Raw genomic sequence first — 20,173 nt, 5'->3', positions numbered from 1 at the left:
CTTATTTTGTTCGGTTAGCGCTCCCTTTCCCAAGGTTCGGGAAAAGTTGGAGTGTATTGGTGACTTCCTCTTCCTGAGTTAGGAAGACGTCGAGCGTGAATTGAGGTGAATTGAGGGACATGACGCGGGATCACATGTTGTGCGTCTCGCGTATAAGGGGAGGTCTCCGCGGCACGGGGTGATTGTCCCCGGGGCATTGCCATTTACATCGGCTGTTCACTTGGTGCTCGTTGACTGAAGGTGCTCATTGACTGGTGAGAATGGAGATTATATCGAACTCCGTGCTTACGCGGATTTATTCTGCGGTGATTAATCGCACATGTATACGTTACTGCTTATGTACTCCTAGCTGAACCTGTATTCCCCAGTGTGCCTGCAGAAGCGGCTCCAATCAAATGGAATAAAGCCTAAACTCTGAAGGTTCTTCTCTCGCTCTCATTTCAATTTATTCCATTTGGTTTTCTCGGCTCTCTCAACCAACGATGGACAAGATCTACAAACCAGAGAGGTTCGACGCAGACCCAAACGCGACTGACGCAGAAATGAAATGGTCGCATTGGTTCTGTTCCTTCTCACACTATCTGACCATCATCGAGGAGGGAGCTGACAAATTGGCCGCCCTCGTGAATCATGTCTCGCCCAGCGTGTTCAGGTTCTTCTCGGAGTGCGACACTTACGAAGCAGCGATCGACGTGCTGCAAGCGCTCTACGTGAAGCCCAAGAACGAGGTATACATACGACATCTTTTCAACACACGCAAGCAAGCAGCCGGGGAGACAATCGATCAGTTCCTGCAAGCTCTGAATCAGCTGGGAAAAGACGGCAGCTTCCGGGCCGTAAGCGCCGAGGAACACCGAAAGGAAGCGACCCGGGAGGCATTCATCCAAGGACTCAGATCAGCCCACATACAGCAACGCTTACTAGAGAAAGCGCAACCCACTCTTGACAAGGTAGTCGATCAGGCACGAGCGATGGATACGGCTCAGCAGCAATCTGAGTCATTTGGGACACCGATGCTGCTAATGAACGCTGCTACGATGGGAACCCAAGGAACCCCACTGGCACAGACACAGCCAGACATAGGGGATGGAGAAACACCCGAGGAGCCGGATACCCAGGCCACGTCAAACTCCTCAGCAACTGCTCCGGTTGGTAAATGCTTCTTTTGTGGGTACAAAAGGCACCCTCGTCAAATTATGTCCCGCCAGAGATGCCACATGCATGAATTGCGACAAGAAAGGGCATTATGCCAGGGTATGTAAATCTACTCTAAGGAGAAATAAACCCACTTCTGCGGCTCTCTACTCGCAAAATAAATTAACTGCAGCCTCCCCGGGGAATCTATCCAAGGCTATCATCAACGTACGAATTAACGGGCATATGGCTGAGGCACTGATTGATACCGGTAGCTCTGAAAGTTTCGTCAACAGCTCGCTAGTGAAAGGCAGGAAATGGATAATCCACCCGACTGACAATACGGTATGCATGGCCGCCACCTCACTACAATCCTGCGTACGAGGGTACTACAATGTTGAATTGGACGTAAAAGGGTACACGCATCGGGATGTAAGGGTACTGGTGCTTCGTGATTTGTGCGCAGATGTAATTCTGGGTCATAATGTCCTCAAGCAGCACACGAGCGTCGAAATACCCTTTGGAGGAAGCAAGCCTCGTCTAATTTTAAATGCGTTGACCACCGCAGAGGTGACGTCCCCCCAGCTGTTCGCTAACTTGTCGCCGGTCTGCAAACCGATAGCGATTAAATCGCGGCGATATACCACTGCTGACATGAATTTCATCACTTCAGAAACCAAGCGATTACTGGAAGAAGGAATTATAGAACCGAGCGACTCGCCATGGCGCGCACAGGTGTTAGTAACCAGCAGTCAGAACCATAAGAAACGAATGGTTGTCGATTATTCCCAAACGGTCAATCGCTTTACCCAACTCGATGCCTACCCCCTGCCGCGCATAGACGAGATGGTCGAACGCGTGGCCAATTATAAGGTATTCAGTACCATCGACTTGCGAAGCGCCTATCATCAAATTCCCATCCGAGAGGAAGACAAACCTTACACTGCATTCCAGGCAGGGAGGCGCCTCTACCAATTCAGGAGAATACCTTTCGGTGTCACGAATGGGGTAGCTTGCTTCCAACGGGTTATGGACGACATCATCTCAGATGAAAACCTCAAAGACACTTTTGTTTACGTGGATAATGTCACAGTGTGCGGTAGGGATCAGGGGGAACATGATAGGAATCTAGACAGATTCTTGAGCATTGCTAGAAAATATAATCTGACTCTCAACTACGAGAAATGCGTATTCTCGGCAAGGTCAATTGACCTTCTCGGCTACACGATAGCCGACGGCACAATTAAGCCTGATCCTGAACGATTGCGCCCGCTCCGTGAGCTTCCACCACCTCAGGACTTGCAGACAATGCGCCGGGTGATCGGGATGTTCGCTTACTATGCGAGATGGATTTCGCAATACTCCGAGAAAATACATCCCCTAGTGCATTGCAAAAACTTTCCACCAGATGCCGCTGTTGTAAGAGCTTTCCACAACCTCAAGGATGATATCAGTAAGTCCGTGGTTTTATCGATCGACAGCTCGGTGCCCTTCGTGGTGGAAACCGACGCTTCAGATCACGCCATAGCTGCTACACTTAATCAGTCTGGGCGGCCGGTCGCGTTCTTCTCGAGAACTCTCTCTAGAAGCGAGCAGAGACACTCAGCGATAGAGAAGGAAGCGTACGCCATCGTCGAAGCGCTGCGGAAATGGAGACATTATTTACTGGGAAACCACTTCACGCTCGTTACGGACCAACGATCCGTGGCATTCATGTTTGATGGGAAAAATAACGGGAAAATTAAGAATGAAAAAATTATGAGATGGCGGATAGACCTAGCTTGCTACAGTTACGACATTGTTTACCGGCCCGGGAAGGAAAACCCTGCTGCAGATACCTTCTCTCGGGTCTACAGTTCGGCAACAATCAGTCAGGCTTTGCAAGACCTACACGTGTCTCTCTGCCACCCAGGGGTAACCAGGATGGCACATTTCGTGCGCAGACAAAATCTTCCCTATTCTGTTGAAGATATTAAACAAATGAATGCTTCACGCCCTGTTTGTGCTGAACTAAAACCCAGATTCTATGGCGCGGCATCTGGCAGACTGATCAAGGCCACTTCCCCCTTCGAGAGACTAAACATCGACTTCAAAGGGCCCCTACCGACCGAAACAGACAACAGATACATATTCACCGTTGTTGATGAATATTCAAGGTTCCCTTTCGCATTTCCGTGCTCGGATATGACCTCGGGCACTGTCGTGAGATGTCTCTCTGACCTCTTCGCTATGTTTGGGAAACCTTCGTACATACATTCAGACAGAGGGCCGTGTTTCATGTCGGCCGGGCTAAAACAATTCCTACTAGAGCTCGGCATAGCAACTAGTCGAACGACGGGTTACAACCCACAGGGTAACGGGCAGGTGGAACGGTATAAGGGGTTATTTGGAAAGCTGTAACTCTGGCGTTGAAATCAAGAGGGCTGGGCCCCGAGCGGTGGGAGGTTACTCTTCCTGACGCTCTGAATTCCATACGCTCTTTGCTCTGCACGTCCACCAATGCAACTCCTCACGAACGAATGTTTACTCACCAGCGACGTTATGTTGACGGTCAAACGGTGCCCAACTGGCTGACCCATCCTGGAACAGTGTTCATGAAACGCCCGGTACGACAAAGCAAGTATGAACCCCTGGTGGAGGGGGTCGAACTCATTGACACTAATCCAGAGTATGCTCATGTCAGGCTCCCGGATGGCAGGGAGACCACTGTGTCGGTTCGCTATCTGGCTCCCTCAGGTACTCCTCCCGCAGGTACACCACCTTCTGGCACTCCTCCTTCTGACATCCCCTCCCCAGGTGTTCCCCCCCAGGAACTCCACCGGGCGACGGGGCTGCCGCGTTCCACCCGAGAGCGATCGAGGAGTCATCCCCGGCACAAGTCGAGGCTCACCAAGAGGATCGGGAGTCTCCCTCAAGTGAAACTGCCATTTACTCCCGGAGAGGTCGACGAATAAGGCCCCCTCGACGACTCAATCTGTAAAGGGGATTATCGGCATTCTCGCTGCTCATGCTCCTATATGCTCATTATATCATATAACGATGCTCATTTCCATGCTCCTACAACTCAAAATAATCACTGCTTGGCATGTATGCTTCTGTAGACCTATTAGTCCGCGTTGCTTGAAATGTATACTCCTATAGTGCTAAAGCAATCATGGTGTGTAAGATGGGCCCCTAGTTGCATTTTAAAGGTGGGGAGAATGTGGTGAATTGAGGTGAATTGAGGGACATGACGCAGGATCACATGTTGTGCGTCTCGTGTATAAGGGGAGGTCTCCGCGGCACGGGGTGATTGTCCCCGGGGCATTGCCATTTACATCGGCTGTTCACTTGGTGCTCGTTGACTGAAGGTGCTCATTGACTGGTGAGAATGGAGATTATATCGAACTCCGTGCTTACGCGGATTTATTCTGCGATGATTAATTGCACATGTATACGTTACTGCTTATGTACTCCTAGCTGAACCTGTATTCCCCGGTGTGCCCACAGAAGCGGCTCCAATCAAATGGAATAAAGCCTAAACTCTGAAGGTTCTTCTCTCGCTCTCATTTCAGGTTAGCGCTCCCTTTCCCAAGGTTCGGGAAAAGTTGGAGTGTATTGGTGACTTCCTCTTCCTGAGTTAGGAAGACGTCGAGCGTCGTGTGTGAAACATGGCGGCCGCTCGCTCGAAGCGATATGCCACGTTCGAATGGTTATCGCGCAAAAATGGCGTCGCTTGCTCTCCACCGGAGGGTGTTTCGGTGGAAGCGATTGTTCTCGCGATCAGGAATATTATCGGGTTTGGTGAGGTACGTGCCGCGTCGCGGATGAATAAACGAGTTATCGTGTTTGTGTCCCACGAAGAGCACGTTGCTCTCATCATACAACAAGGCCTGTCCCTCGACTCTGGACACTTTGTGATGACGTATTCTTTGGATACTCCTGCTCAGAAAGTGGCTATCTTAAATGTACCGCCATTCCTGAGCGGTGATTTAATCCTTAAAGCACTGCAGCGCTATGCACACTGCATGTCCCCTCTAATAATGCTACCTTTGGGCTGTAAAGATGAACGTGCCAGTCACGTGATGTGTTTCCGTAGACAAGTATTTATGGTACTTAACAAGGATTATCCCTCTCTGAACGTCATTTTAAAGTTCACTGTAAATAGTCACGATTACCAAGTATACGTAAACAATGACACCCTGAAGTGCTTTGGTTGTGGTGCAGTGGGACACATGAAACAGTTTTGCCCTCTTCGGAAAACGCAGCCTTCCACGGCCGAACCGAATAACAATGGCTCGCAGATTAATGTTAACGTTTCAACGAACGTGCAGGATAAACCGGCTGAACAAGTGGACACTCTCCCTCCCAATGACGGACAGGACAAACGCGTTCAACAAGTGGACACGCCCCCTCCCAATGACGTACGGGACAAACTTGTTCAACAAGTGGACACGCCCCCTCCCAATGACGTGTGGGGTAAATTAACTGAACAAGTGGACACGCCCCCTCCCAATGAGCCAATGGACAGTGTAAGTGAGGGGTTCATCACCATCTCAAAAGTTAAAAAAAAAAAAAAAACATAAATCCCTTTCACCATGTGTGTCACCTTCTGGTAAAAGGCAAATCAGTGAAAATAATTACTGGAATTCCATGTAATAACAGATTTGCCTTTCTGGAAGAAGAAAGTCATCCAGAAACGTCCACTTGTTCAAATGTTATCAATGAAACAATCGTATCGAACCTGCCAATCTCAACAGTGTTTCTAACCCCACAGAGAGTGTCCTCTCGTACAACGACCTTCCTAATGTAGACTGCTCCCATATCCAACAGTCACAGGAGGAAGAGAAACTTTTACAGTCTCTCTCTAATAAAGCAATAAATGAGGCAAATAAGGACACTAAGGAAACAATGGAGGATAGTGTACCTTCTCCAATGGAGAGTGACACATGACGCGAGCACCGTGGCCATGTCACGGACAGGCTTGGAGTCCCCTCTCTTACATTCCGAAGAATCCCCAGACGTAACTCTGATATATAAGGCTCCTGAAGAAGACTGTTTCATTGAAACCGAGCAATCATGTGATGCTCACAATGAAACTGAAACACCAATCGATTCCCCATGTGAGGAATCTGATGATGAAAGTCAAGATGAGTCCTCTCAGATGCTAAAGGCTGAAAGCAGACCTTCGGATGACGAGCTTCGGGACTTCTTGAGGGATTCTTATCGTAAGAGAAATATTGAACTGAAAGATCATTTCCCCGATCTTCCGGTGTTAATTACGAAATTTAAACAAATTGTGCGTTACCCTGTCACCCCAAACTTCACTGAGGCTCAGAAACACAGGTTTAAAAAAATGAACCAGAAAGCTCAGCAGGAGCTTCTTAAGTGAGGTCCTTATGGTGTGTTTCTCTTATTTATTTATTTATTTTTCTTCTTTCCCTTTCGAAGCACATGAATGTCAATTTTGGAAGTCTAAACATTAATGGTGGTGCTAGTTTAGAACGCAAAGTTCAGGTAAAAGATCTGACACGAAGTTTGCACCTGGACGTCTTGTTATTGCAAGAAACGCATGGAGATCTGACTGCCCAAGCCCAATGGAGAAAGCTCATGAAGGGTCAGTGGTTCTTCAGTGATATCAATTCCTTCACTGCCGGGATCGCCTTCTTTGTCTCTCCTTCATTAACGCTCTCGCAAGTTCATGATAATGAAATAATTCCTGGACGTCTGGCTTGTCTTCAGTTCATTGCCAACAATCAAATCTTTACTTTTGTAAACATTTATGTCCCCAATGAGAATGCTGAAAAGTATTATAACTTCTTCCTGAAACTAAAGGCCTTTCTAAGCACAATTGACTTGAACTGCTGCTTTATAATGAGTGGTGACTTCAACTGTACCCTTGACCCTGCTTTAGACAGAAACAGTGCAGAGCCGCATCCAAAATCTGCCAAAACTTTGGAAAAAATTATAAAAACTGTGGGACTCATGTATGTTTGGCGTATCCAACACCCCAGACAACGTCAGTTCACTTGGTTAAGATGTGTGTCCCAGCGACACACTCGACCTCGGTTAGACAGAATTTATATCAATGCTACAATGCTTGATAAGATGTTAAAATCTGATATCGTGCCTTCTCTTTTCTCTGATCATCTGGTGACAACATTCTCCTTTAAGCTTGCTCTGCAGCAACATGGCAGTCCGTATTGGAAGTTTAACGTCGTGTTACTTGAGAATGTTACTTTTTGTGAAGCCTTTAGGGTGTTTTGGGATAGCCTCATCAAACGAAAGAATAGTTGAAGTATCCCTAGATTATGGTGGGACTATGTAAAGGCACAGATTGCCGTCTTTTGCCAACAGTTTAATCATTTCTCATCTTTTAGTGCAAAAAAGGAGAGGCTTGTACTCGAAAAAGAAATACTGAAATTACAATCTGATGTTGCAAACAACCCCAGTGCAACAAATAACCATTTGCTACTGGAAAAAAGGCCCTTTTACATGATCTTGTTGACTATCAAGTGAAATAAAAGGTACAATGATCCGATTACGGATGGATCAGATTTATAATTTGGACTCTCCAACAAAATTTTCCTTTCATTTTAATACAAAGACCACCCATCAAAGGCAAATTGAAACCCTTAGGCTCTCAACTGGGGACATCGTGACATCACAAGATAGCATAAAGAGGGAGATCTATAACTTCTTCTCAGACGTGTTTAAGTCAAACGATGTTGACAATGATGCAATACAATATTTCACGTCTGATCTACCCACGTTGAGTGCTACTCAAAGGGATCAGCTTGATTCCTTACCTTCCTTGGAAGAACTTACACTCTCGCTGGCTTCTCTGCCGACTGGAAAATCTCCTGGACTAGACGGCCTCCCAGTCGAGTTTTACAAATCATTTTGGTCCTTATTAGGTCCAGAGCTTTTGGAGGTCTTTACTAGTTCTTTACAATGTGGGGAATTGCCAATGAGCTGTCGTAGAGCAGTAATTACTTTATTACCGAAAAAAGGGGACCCTCAGCTTGTTGGCAACTTGCGCCCAATCTCTCTTTTAACTTCCGACGATAAAATATTTTCCAAAGCTCTTGCTCGACGCATCTCCCCCCTTCTAGAATCTTTGATTCAAAGTGATCAGTCCCGTTGTATCCCTAACAGACAGATACATGATAACATATTCCTAATAAGAGATCTTTGGGATGTGTGTAAAGCTAAAAATGATAATCTTGGTTTGATTGTGCTCGACCAAGAGAAAGCTTTTGACCGTGTTAGTCATGCATACATTTTCAAGGTTCTCGAGTGTTTTGGACTTGGTCCCAGGTTTACCTCCCTTATAAAACTTTTTTATCATGGCATTTCCTCAGTACTCAGAGTAAACTCTGAATTGACTTCACTTGTAAAGGTTGGAAGGGGTATCCGTCAAGGATGTCCTTTTCTGGCATTTTGTACTCTCCAATTCTCGAGCTGCTCCGAATCAAAGTTCGCAGCTTCTTAACTGGATACACAAATCTGCAAGTAAAACCTGTGAAAGTTTCTGCCTATGCTGATGATATTTGTGTCATTGTACGCACAAGCAAGGAGATGAAGAAACTGGTGGACTGCTTGAACTATTATGGTTTAGCTTCTTCAGCTGCAATAAACTGGTACAAGTGCCAGGCACTGTGGATCGGCCGATGCCAGCTGCCCATGCCTGTTCTTCCGGAATGCCTCACCTGGTCGAACAACGGAATTAAGTAGCTTGGCGTTTTCATCGGTGATGCAGCAACACAAGCAAAGAATTGGGAGGGTCTCGCTGAAGCTCTCAAACAAAAACTGCTGAAATGGAAAGGCTTACTGACTCTGCTTTCTTATTGAGGCCGAGTCCTGGTCATCAATAACTCAGTAGCATCTCTATTGTGGCACAGGATCAAAGCCATACCACCTCCTGAACTTTTTTTGCTGAACATACAGAAAACCTTAACAAATTTTTTCTAGAGTGGAAAACACTGGCTTCGTCCATAGATCCTGAATCTTCCATTGGAGGAAGGTGGACAGGGTCTTGTGGACATTGTGTGCAGGGCAATGGCCTTCGGCGTCACCTCAATCTGGCGGCTTCTCTACGGTCCATCGGACTTAGTCTGGAGGTCCGCCGCCCTCCTCATCCTTCGTCAAGCTGGTATGCTTGACTTTTCATCAGGATTATTTTGAATGAATATGAAATGTATTGATTTGTCCTTGCTTCCACCTTTTTATAACAGCATTTTAAATGCTTGGCATGTTTTTATAGTTGACCGTGATTATCCTTCCTACACCAAAGATATGTTTTTGAATGAACCTCTGTTTCACAACTCTCTTTTTAAAAGAATAAGAACGGAGCGTTCTTTTATCGATCATTTTATTCAGAACGGTGTCCATTGCGTTTCTGATCTAATGACTGACAACACGAGATGGTTGAGTGCTGCAGCACGAGCAACCAAGGTTGGCATATGGTTCTTCCACCAAGTATCTTTTATTATTATGTGAAGTACTTCAGGTGCACCAGAGAGTTAAGGTACACTGGGAGAGATCTCCTCGCACTGGCGATGGCTCAACTGTTCTCGAATCAAATCCTCTCTTCCCAAATCTCGAACTCACTCCCACTGTCATGATTTCCGGTTCAATTGTAAAATATTTACCAAAAATACATTTTGGAATCACACCACAAGTAGGTCTGAGGAAACGTCACATTTACCAAGCCTGTGTGAAAGCAATTCGACCTTCTTAAGGAAGTGGCACAACTACTTGCCTCCAGAACCTAACTAACTGGAACCTAACTAACTGGAACCTTCCAACCTAACTGGAAAGCCTTTTACCATGTTCTTATTCCAAAGAAAACTGCTGTCCTGTCTTGGAGGCTGGCACATTGGGTATTACCGACCAATAAACTCCTGCAGGTTTTCTCCTTTGAAATACCTAACCTGACCAATGTCCCTTCTGTGGAACTCTCGAGACCTTGTCACATGCTTGTGTTGAATGTGCGCACTTGATCCCTTTGTTTGGTTTGTTTTGTGAACTGTGCTCCAAGTTTTCTTTGAAGTTCACTTTAAAAGTTTTTATTTTTGGCTTTGAATCCAAAACACATCCACTGGAAGTGATTTTGGCCAATTTTCTCATTGCCACAGCAAATAAGTCAATTTATCGCACAAGGAAAGCAAAAATTGAAAATATTTCAGGGTGTGCTGATAACCTTCTGGTCTTGTTTAAAGGAATCGTTTTTGCCCGTATTAAAATGCAATTTTCTTTTTACACCTTCATAAACAAAATGTGCATTTTTAAAAGTGTGTGGGCTCTAAATGATGCACTTTCTACTGTTCAAAATGGTCTTTACTTTTGCCATCATGATGTCTTATCACTTTTGCCATCATGATGTAACCTTGTATTCTTGAATATGTAAGTTTTGTGTCGTTATGAAAAATGTTTCTCCTTTATAAATTGTGTTTTCTATTTTTGTAATAAAAGGACATAAAAGTAATCTCTCTCTATATCTCTCTATGTCTCGCTCTTTCTCTGTCTCGCTCTTTCTCTGTCTCGCTCTTTCTCTGTCTTGCTCTTTCTCTGTCTCGCTCTCTGTCTCGCTCTCTGTCTCGCTCTCTGTCTCGCTCTCTGTCTCGCTCTCTGTCTCGCTCTCTGTCTCGCTCTCTGTCTCGCTCTCTGTCTCGCTCTCTGTCTCGCTCTCTGTCTCGCTCTCTGTCTCGCTCTCTGTCTCGCTCTCTGTCTCGCTCTCTGTCTCTGTCTCTCTGTCTGTCTCTGTCTGTCTCTCTCTGTGTCTCTGTCTCTGTCTGTCTCTGTCTGTCTCTGTCTGTGTCTGTGTCTCTGTCTGTGTCTCTGTCTGTGTCTCTGTCTGTGTCTCTCTGTGTCTGTGTCTCTCTCTCTGTCTCTCTGTCTCTCTGTCTCTCTCTCTCTCTCTCTCTCTCTCTCTCTCTCTCTCTCTCTCTCTCTCTCTCTCTCTCTCTCTCTCTCTCTCTCTGTCTCTGTCTCTGTCTCTGTCTCTGTCTCTGTCTCTGTCTCTGTCTCTGTCTCTGTCTGTGTCTGTGTCTGTGTCTGTGTCTGTGTCTGCGGCTGGGTCTGTGTCTGTGTCTGTGTCTGTGTCTGTGTCTGTGTCTGTGTCTGTGTCTGTGTCTCTGTCTGTGTCTCTGTCTCTCTCTCTCTGTGTCTCTGTCTGTGTCTCTGTCTCTCTCTGTCTCTCTCTCTCTCTGTCCCTCATTTATTCCCTTGCTTGTTGTATCCTACTGTGGTCCCACTGCCCCCTAACGTTGCCATTTTACTCTGTTTCTTCGATCTTGTACATAAAAAGTTCTTTTTTGTCAGGCCCTTTATCCATTGTCTTTCAACAGAGTAAGTCACTCGTGATGTAATTAAGCGAGTCCATTAACTCTTTCCGTCTTTCGCTCACATTCTATGGACATGATGAATCTCTCTCGCCTGTCTCAGTACATCCCACCTATAATCAGGACGACGAGGTGGCCTGCATGTGTTTCACCGGCCTTGTGGTTCTGTAGTCTGACATCGTAGATTATACTGACACATCATTCTTCTCACTCCACTCATCACTACACATCAACGTTGCTGTCAATCCCTCTTGCCCCCACTCCTCACTTTTCACTCCCAACCCAATGATTTTGTTCACAACTGGATGTTTGTCTTGACATGCCATCACTGCGTTGTTTGTAATGTCTGCACCGAAAACCCACGTGGTGAAAATGACCGAAAGCAGCGTATCACAGGAGCCAAATGCGTCATGGAGCTTCCCCCCAACCCCCCCCCACTTCCACCCTCACTCCTCCCCTTCCCCATATGCTCTTTTTCCACACCCCGTACCAGATCTTCCTCATCAACATTACCTTTTCTTCTCTTCTCTTCTCTTCGCTTCTTTTTTTTATCTGTTATCTCCCTCTCTCTCTCTCTCTCTCTCTCTCTCTCTCTCTCTCTCTCCCTCTCTCTCCCTCTCTCTCTCTCTCTCCCTCTCTCTCCCTCTCTCTCTCCCTCTCTCTCTCCCTCTCTCTCTCTCTCTCTCTCCCTCTCTCTCCCTCTCTCACTCCCTCTCTCTCTCTCTCTCTCTCTCTCCCTCTCTCTCTCCCTCTCTCTCTCCCTGTCTCTCTCTCCCGCTCTCTCTCTCTCTCTCTCTCTCTCTCTCTCTCTCTCTCTCTCCCTCTCCTCTCTCTCTCTCTCCTTCTTCTCTCTCCCTCTCTCCCTCTCTCCCTCTCTCTCTCTCTCTCTCTCTCTCTCCTCTCTCCTTCTTCTCTCTCCCTCCCTCCCTCTCTCCCTCTCTCCCTCTCTCCCTCTCTCCCTCTCTCCCTCTCTCCCTCTCTCCCTCTCTCATCTCACTCATCTCACTCATCTCACTCATCTACCAATTATAGCTACCTTTCATGTACCATCTATTCTTGTATTTTAGGGACAGTATCCCTGTCACCATACATTTCATATAATAGCACCCACTTGTACCCCTATTATCATCCCATTCTTCATCCTTATCCCCATCACAATTACTATCCCTATCCACATCTCATCTCATCGGGGGCCCAGCCCAGCCAGCCCTAACCATCCCTTACACCCGCTCCCTCCTCTCCCCCCTCCCTCCCCGGAGTGACTCCACATGATTCCGACTGGCTCATCCAGCCCAGCTGTACATGTTAGCGGCCGGACGTCGTGCTGGCCCGTTCATGCTGTGCTGTGGTCTCAAAGCCTCCCGCACACTCCGTGTCACAGTAAGTCCTTGTCGTCTCTCTCTTGTCTTTCACACACAGATCAATTGTATTTACACTTCATCTTAATTTACTCACTTTACCTCATACCGTCTTCCCATGCTTGCATCATAAACAGAAATGCTTGGGTTATTATTTACTTTCCTCCAAAAAAAAAAGAATAATAATAATTATATATATATATATATATGTAGAGTTATATATTTATATATTTGTATAAAGTGCAATTTGACGTCATGTCAAGGTTCCACAGGTTTTGAATTACACACAATTTAGAATGGGGCAGGTGGAGGGGAGAGAGGGGGACGGAGGGATCGAGTAAAGGTGGAAAGGTGAATGTGAAGGTTAAGGATGATGGAGGTGAGGGAAAACTGATGAAGTAGAAAAGTACAATAAGTGTGATTTTTGATCTAAAATATGAAAAAGTACAAGATTGATAAGGGATCATATGAACAGGAAATACAGAGGTACAATGCAAAGGTTTAAATTTCTGACAAAATAAGACGCGAAAGAAACAATTAACTCATTTTTGTTGCAAAAGGATGTGACGAGAACATGTTTCCTCGATGTGTGAAGATAGTCGTGCCATGGACGAACTAATTACCACTTGTAAACCCTCCAATATGATTGTCTGATTAGGTAACCTCACTCGAAGCCAGGAGTTTAATTTTTATTAAATATTGTACACTGTCACAATTTGTCTAAATATGTAATAAAAATATAATTATTTCCACAAATATGTATGTCTTCTTCTTCTTCTTCTTCTTCTTCTTCTTCTTCTTCTTTCGGCTGCTCCCTTTTAGGGGTCGCCACAGCGGATCATCCGCATGATCCGCATAGTGATTTGGCACATGTTTTACGCCGGATGCCCTTCCTGACGCAACCCTGGTCGCCTCTTACGACACAGGGATATGGTACACCTATTTTAACCGGGGTATACACCGGCCCAGTATACTGGTACTCATTTTGCCGACCTCGGAAGGATGACAGGCTGAGTCAACCCGCTGGTGTATTAATTCAGTGGCCCAACGAGGCTTGAACTCAGGACCTTTTGGATCCCAAGCCACTGCCATAACCACTGCGCCAACACTAGGCTATTCCACAAATATGTATGTATATATATATATATATATAGTTATTCATGCCAAAAGATTATTTACTTTCCTCCAAAAAAAACGACGCAATTCAGCCTTGTGCATTTCTGCTGCCTCTTTCCCAGTCTGTTGATTATTTCATTCTGGACATTTGACTCAAAGCACAAGGGTTACTTGTATTAGGGTGCAGCATGGGCAGGATGTGCCGATTGGCCATTCCTTGGGTCTATTCTTCATTGTATAATGTCGTATTTTGGATTCAATCGGTTTTGGGGTTTTTTTTTACATATTTATTTCAGCTCCTGTTTTACTCTTATTTTACTTATTTTGAAGCCTGGTGTTGGCTTCACGGTTTAGGTTGCTGGCTTACGATCTGAGGGTCTTGAGTTTAAGCCCCTGTTGTGCAGTCAAATATCACTGGTTGGTTTGACTCTCCCTGTCATCCTTCTGAGGTTGGCAAAATGAATCCAAGCTTCCTGGGAACAGGGGGAATTGCATCAGTGGCACAGCTGTGCTTCCACAAAAATGATGCAACCGGCTGCCACAGCCTGCATATGAAATGTATGTGCACTTCCTTTTGAGTTCAGATCCAAGAGTGCAGCAAATAAACTTGCCTTGAGAGTTCATTAACTGATGGGGTAAGGAAGTCATTGAATGATTATTTCCTTCTGGAATAATCGCTGAATCGGCTCTTGTGCTTCTGTGACCAATCAATGCCAGTTTAATCATCCTGTGGTTGGAGGAATGGTCCTCCATTTGTAGTACATCAACCTCCTTCACATACGTTACATTTCTGGCCTGTTGGAGTGTTTACTCTTGAGTGGAAGTTGGAAAGCTTCAGGGTTGATTCCCATGTCTTGACTTGAATGTGTTTTTGCTCTACGTATTTGCAAACCACTGTGTGTTTGCCTTAGTGACTCTCAAAAAATATTATCCCCTCCCTGGAAGTCGTTAATGAGCTAGCTGGGTTTTAACTGACAATCCAGTAGCAACATGGTAATTCTACTGACACGAACTTACTTTCCAGAAGCTTAGAATCCATATCCTTTATACTGCAGCTTTGCAACTGGATTTCACCCATAACATGTGGCACACCCGGATTCAGCTGCTCCTGGACTTGATGCATGTTAAACTTGTGGCAACATCACCTGCATCACCAGCACTAACAAGCTACCACAAATCTTTTTTTAAAGTGAGAACGCGTCTGGCAAGCCCACGCATCTACGTTACTTGGTGGCAGCAAATGTCTCAAATCTGGAAAAGTCAGGGTTGGCTCAGTGTGACTCGATGTAGAGCAGTGTCCGGTTGCTCAGACGAGCTTGCCCCTTAGTTGAGTGGAGAGGGCTCTTGATGCGCTCAATTTTGCTGAATGACTTTTTACCATTGCAGATGGACACCGGCATTGTCCAATAAATCACTCAAGCAATGAATATTTTCAGCAATGTCTATTCGACGTTGAGTAAGTCCAGTGGTGCTGGCTGGCTGTTGTTGGACAATCTTTTTTTGAGAAGCCACCACTGCACCCACTCCTTAATCACCTTAACTTTAACTTAACCAGACTCTGCAGTCTCCCTTCTCGAGCTACTCTGCATTTAATCAAAGAGACTTGGCTTTCGTGGAACGTGAACCAACTGTCGCTATCCGGGTAGTTCTTCATCGTGATACCTCAGGTCACTGACAATCGTGTCGAATGTTACAAAAAACGCTTGCAGCTCATGATGGGTCAACATGGCTTCTTGTAATTAGTAATTCCAGTTCATTCAGTCAATGACATCATGTGATTCCCATTCTTGATGGGCCGACTTACAGCATGTTTTATGATATTCTTCATTCATTACTCTGGTTTTCGTGTGTGTACGATGGGTCATTTTGGGTCGTGGCATCAGCTGCAGATACAAGATTGTGATTCCTGCACCAAGCTCCGACGCCATCTTGATATTTGTGATGTCGCTTTTTTTTCTCTCTCCACAAAACAGAGCAATGAAGGAGAAATTTCCTCATCCCCCATCAATGCCGACCTTCAGGCTTTGTCCGTGCTCCATCCTAAGTACCATTTTTTAAGTCTTTGGTATTACTCTGCTCATGTTGGAATGGAAATATTGACCTCCCAGACTCTAAGCGGATGCTCTAGCTACAACATCACCACCGAGTGTGCACTGAGTTGCTAGGATGAAAGATCTTCACTCGGGTCATTTTGAGTTGCACGTCGGGTGATGTACTCATGTGTTCTCACGAGGTGGCGACATCACACTGCATTTTCCATCTCATCTCCTGCCACGTGCGTCGACTAAACCTTTGTTGTTAAAAGTCTCGTGTCATTTAACAAAAAAAACAAAAAAACATTCCAATCCTCTTTATAGCTGTGGTTTAATTACATTAGAGATTAATGGGCAAGGTAATAAGGGACCAAGGCATATTACTTTTGAAGTTCACATTAAGACTGCAGGGAAACAAAAATTCTCATTGACTGATATAATCTTCGTTCGCTGTGACATTGTCATTATTAAGCTTTTAGCAAGATTTGAACCTGACATACCATACCCTTCTCCTTATATACCATACCGAGGTATGCCATGGGATCTTTGTCATCCAACAGACATTGTTAGCAGATAGGAGTGCAAGGTAAAACAAAATCTCATCCAATGGATGGTGCATTCACTGATGAACCACCGACCTACCTGCTAAACACGAGGGTTACAAATTGGAGTCGATCTGGGAATCGATCCCAAACTCAACAACAGAAAGGGTACACCTCCTCTGAACCATCCTTTTAGCACATCGTGTTATTTATATGCAAATAATTCCCAGTCAAGGACATCGTGTATTCTGTTCATTGTATTCTTCTGAACGGACCACTTAGTGCTTATTCTCATAAGGAGCTTCAATGCAGGAGGTCATTAGGCTTGCTGAATTCCACCAATATTTATATGTACCTCTCGATCCACAGTGCTTCTAGATACCTTTCCAATTTAAATCCGTCCACTGTCACTGCTGCCACCACCTTTCCAGGGAGACAATTCCATGCATTAATGAACCTCTGAGTGAAATACCCTCCTTCAACATCATCACAACTCTCCTCTTCACTGTCAAGCTGTGGCTCCTGGTCCGATTGCATGGACTGTCTTGTTGCTTAGGTTATCTATCCACAGGAATGATGTCATGCAATGCATTCAGAAAGACTCCGCAGACATAGCAGAAGTTATCAGGATCATGCTTGCAGGAACCTCGAGCAGAAGCCATCATGAGACAATATCTTTTAATAAAAGAACAAATATAATAAGACGAGTTGAAGGGAAAGAACGGAAACAAAATGTAACATATATCAAATGACTACTTGAATGAATCATATAAATCATACTTGAATAACCTACTTGAAAAAAATCATATTTTTTTCAAAATATTTTCTAAATCACAAAACGATCAACAGTATGCTATGTTTTACTTCTGATTAGCATATCCCTGTATGTTTCAATGCTGTTGTATAGTTTCATTAATGTTCAAATACATTTTTCTGCAATTTTCTTATGTAAATATACAATATTTTGTTATTTTTCAAAAAATTGGTGTCATTTCCTTAATAACGATTAGCGACATAAAATTTTTAAAAACCACAGTTTGCCATGGATGCTCGCTTTCCATCAACCATTCTTTTTTTCCAACTTCAGTGCCAACTCACCCCCCTCACCCCTCACTCTCACTCTCAAAGCAACCATCCCACTCTTCTCCCTCCAAGCCTCCCTCTCACCTCTTTCAAAAATTCCCCCCTCACCTTTCTCCCACCTTTCATCCCCCTCACTCTTCCTTCTCTAAGTTGCCCCCCCTCTCATCCACCAACCTGCCTCCCTCCACTGCCCTCTCACCTCCATCTCTTCACTCCACCTCCTCAAATCCTCAACTGCCATCTTCCTTGTCTCTTGTCCCCCCTCTCTCCCAGCACCACAGAGCCTTTTCTCCTCCTCATTCGGCCCCCTCCCCTCGCTATTCTGCAATACCCCACACTCCTTCAGCAACCCTCCTTACCTCCCCCTCGTCCCTCGTCCTACCCTCCCCGCCCCCTCCACCTGCTGCACCCAAAGCCTCCTCGCCTACCTCTTCATTAAAAGTGTGGACCTCAAATATCCGGGGCGTTCGCTCAAACCTTTCAGATCTTTCCATACAGGTTGCCACTGACAAACCAGACATCATCTGCCTAACAGAAACTTTCCTCTCCCAAGACGTGTCTGACTCCCAAGTATCACTCCCTGGTTACTCCCTCTTACGGTATGACAGACCCTGAGCCTCGTCCTGGTGGAGGTGTTGCTCTCTTCATCAAAGACTCTATTCCTCACTCTCCCTGCACCGCTCTCACTCCCCCACACCCCCCAGGAATACCTCTGGCTTCGGCTTCCCCTCCTCCCACCTCATGTTTATATGTGTACTGTACCGTCCACCGAACAGTGATGACTCCATCTACACCTCACTCTCCGAAAACATGGACCATCTTCTATCTTCTCATCCAAACTCTCTCTTCCTCTTATGTGGTGACTTCAATTGTCATCGCCAGTTAACTAGGTGTGGGTACCTCTCTCACCTGCCATGGGACATCAGCAAAAAGCTTTCTGTGACTCATTGGGACTGACTCAATCGGTCAACTTCCCGACCCGGATCTCAACCAATGGTACTCCATCTCTTCTGGATCTGATTTTGACAAATTTCCCTGACAATATCTGCTGCTCTTCCTTCGCTCCAATTGGTTCTTCTGACCACGTCCTTGTTAAAGTGGACATCTCTCTGGCTGTCATCAGAGAACCACCTCACCGCCGTCCCGAGTCTGGCATTTCACTCAAGCCGACTGGCAGGGTCTCCGAGCAGCCATCAAACTTACAGACTGGTCTCCTATCACTACTTTCTCAAACATCAACTCATCCTGGGAATTCTTTCAAAGAAACTTGCTCTCCCTCATGCACAGATTTATCCCCTCTCGTGTTCAGTTGTCTTACCCTTCCTCCCGCCCTTGGTTTACTGAAGCTTGTGGTGAGGCAGTTGTCCTGAAACAACTTGCCTTTGCCTCATGGAAAGCAAACCCAACTGAGGAGCAATCTCAGTTCTTTCCACAAAGCTCGGAACAAGTGTGTATCTACCCTCAGGAGAGCCAGAAAACAACATCTTTCTCATCTCAAGTCTGAACTCTCAAACCTCTCTCCCTCCTCAAAATCCTGGTGGCGTTTAATCAAATCTGTTTCTGGTGTATGTTCCCCCTCCATCCCTCCCTTACCTCAAATGGCCGCACTGCTGATTCCACACGTGATAAAGCTGAATGTCTAAACTCGGTGTTTGCAGCTAAATCTTGTGTCCCTAAACCCATCACTATCTCTACCCACTTTACCCAGTCGCACCCAACTGTCCCTGGACTCTGTATCCTTTTCTCCTGACAAGGTGGAGAGCTTGCTTTCAAACCTCGAGTCAGATTCTGCAACCGGTCCAGACGGCATCAGCCCACGTGTCCTCAAAGCCTGCTCTTCTGCTCTTGCTCACCCTCTCTCTGTTCTATTCACCCTCTCATTTTCCCAAGGTCATCTGCCATCTGCTTGGAAATCTGCTAACATCACTGCCCTGCATAAAGGTGCAAAAACAGATCCCTGTAACTACAGACCAATCAGCCTTCTCCCAATCATCAGCAAGGTTATGGAATCCATCATTGCTTCAGACATGAAATCCTTCCTCTTCTCCAATGGCTTGATTTCCAATCATCAATTTGGTTTCAGACCAGGTCACTCTACCCTGGATATGCTGCTACTGCTCTCCCATCAATGGATGGAGGTCCTCAATGCCAGACAGGAAATCCGAGCCGTATCCCTGGACATATCACGTGCTTTTGACACAGTCTGGCACCCTGCCCTACTCACCAAACTCTCTTCCCATGGTATTCAAGGCCATCTCCACTCATGGCTCGCAGACTTCCTCTCCTGTCGCAGTCAACGTGTGGCCCTAAATGGAGTTCTTTCATCCCCTCTTCCTGTGCAGGCTGGAGTTCCTCAAGGTAGCGTTCTGGGCCCTGTTCTTTTCTGGTTTTCATCAATGATCTCTCGGACTCTCTGGAAAATCCTCTATTTCTCTTTGCCGACGACTCCACCCTCTGCCGTACCATCTGTCATCCCTCAGACCGGCAAGCAGCAGCCTAACTTCGCTCACTGCAGATCTGGATAAAATCACAAACTGGTCCAACCGTGGAACATGTCTTTCAATCCACACAAATCTCACACT

The 20,173-nt window shown here is 45.7% G+C and overlaps 1 protein-coding gene across 2 annotated transcripts in view; it reads left to right on the top strand.

Moving 5' to 3' along the window:
• CACNB2 (calcium voltage-gated channel auxiliary subunit beta 2) overlaps positions 1–20,173 on the top strand; it is a 239,513-nt gene that overhangs the window by 25,757 nt on the left and 193,583 nt on the right. The window contains exon 1 of one of the 2 annotated variants that reach the window (XM_085876658.1): positions 12,459–12,839. The exons of the other annotated variant lie outside the window; for it this stretch is intronic. Coding sequence (XP_085732784.1) covers positions 12,762–12,839 — 78 coding nt within the window. The 5' untranslated portion in view covers positions 12,459–12,761. Of the gene's footprint in view, positions 1–12,458; positions 12,840–20,173 lie in introns of those variants that run through there. 2 annotated transcript variants of the gene reach the window in all.

Source organism: Eptatretus burgeri, chromosome 4 (assembly GCF_056783735.1).
Source record: "Eptatretus burgeri isolate ZD-2024b chromosome 4, Ebu_testis_v1, whole genome shotgun sequence".
In the NCBI taxonomy this organism is placed as follows: Eukaryota; Metazoa; Chordata; class Myxini; order Myxiniformes; family Myxinidae; genus Eptatretus; species Eptatretus burgeri.
The sequence above is the reverse complement of the archived record's forward strand: the minus strand, read 5'-3'. Positions and strand labels throughout refer to the sequence as shown.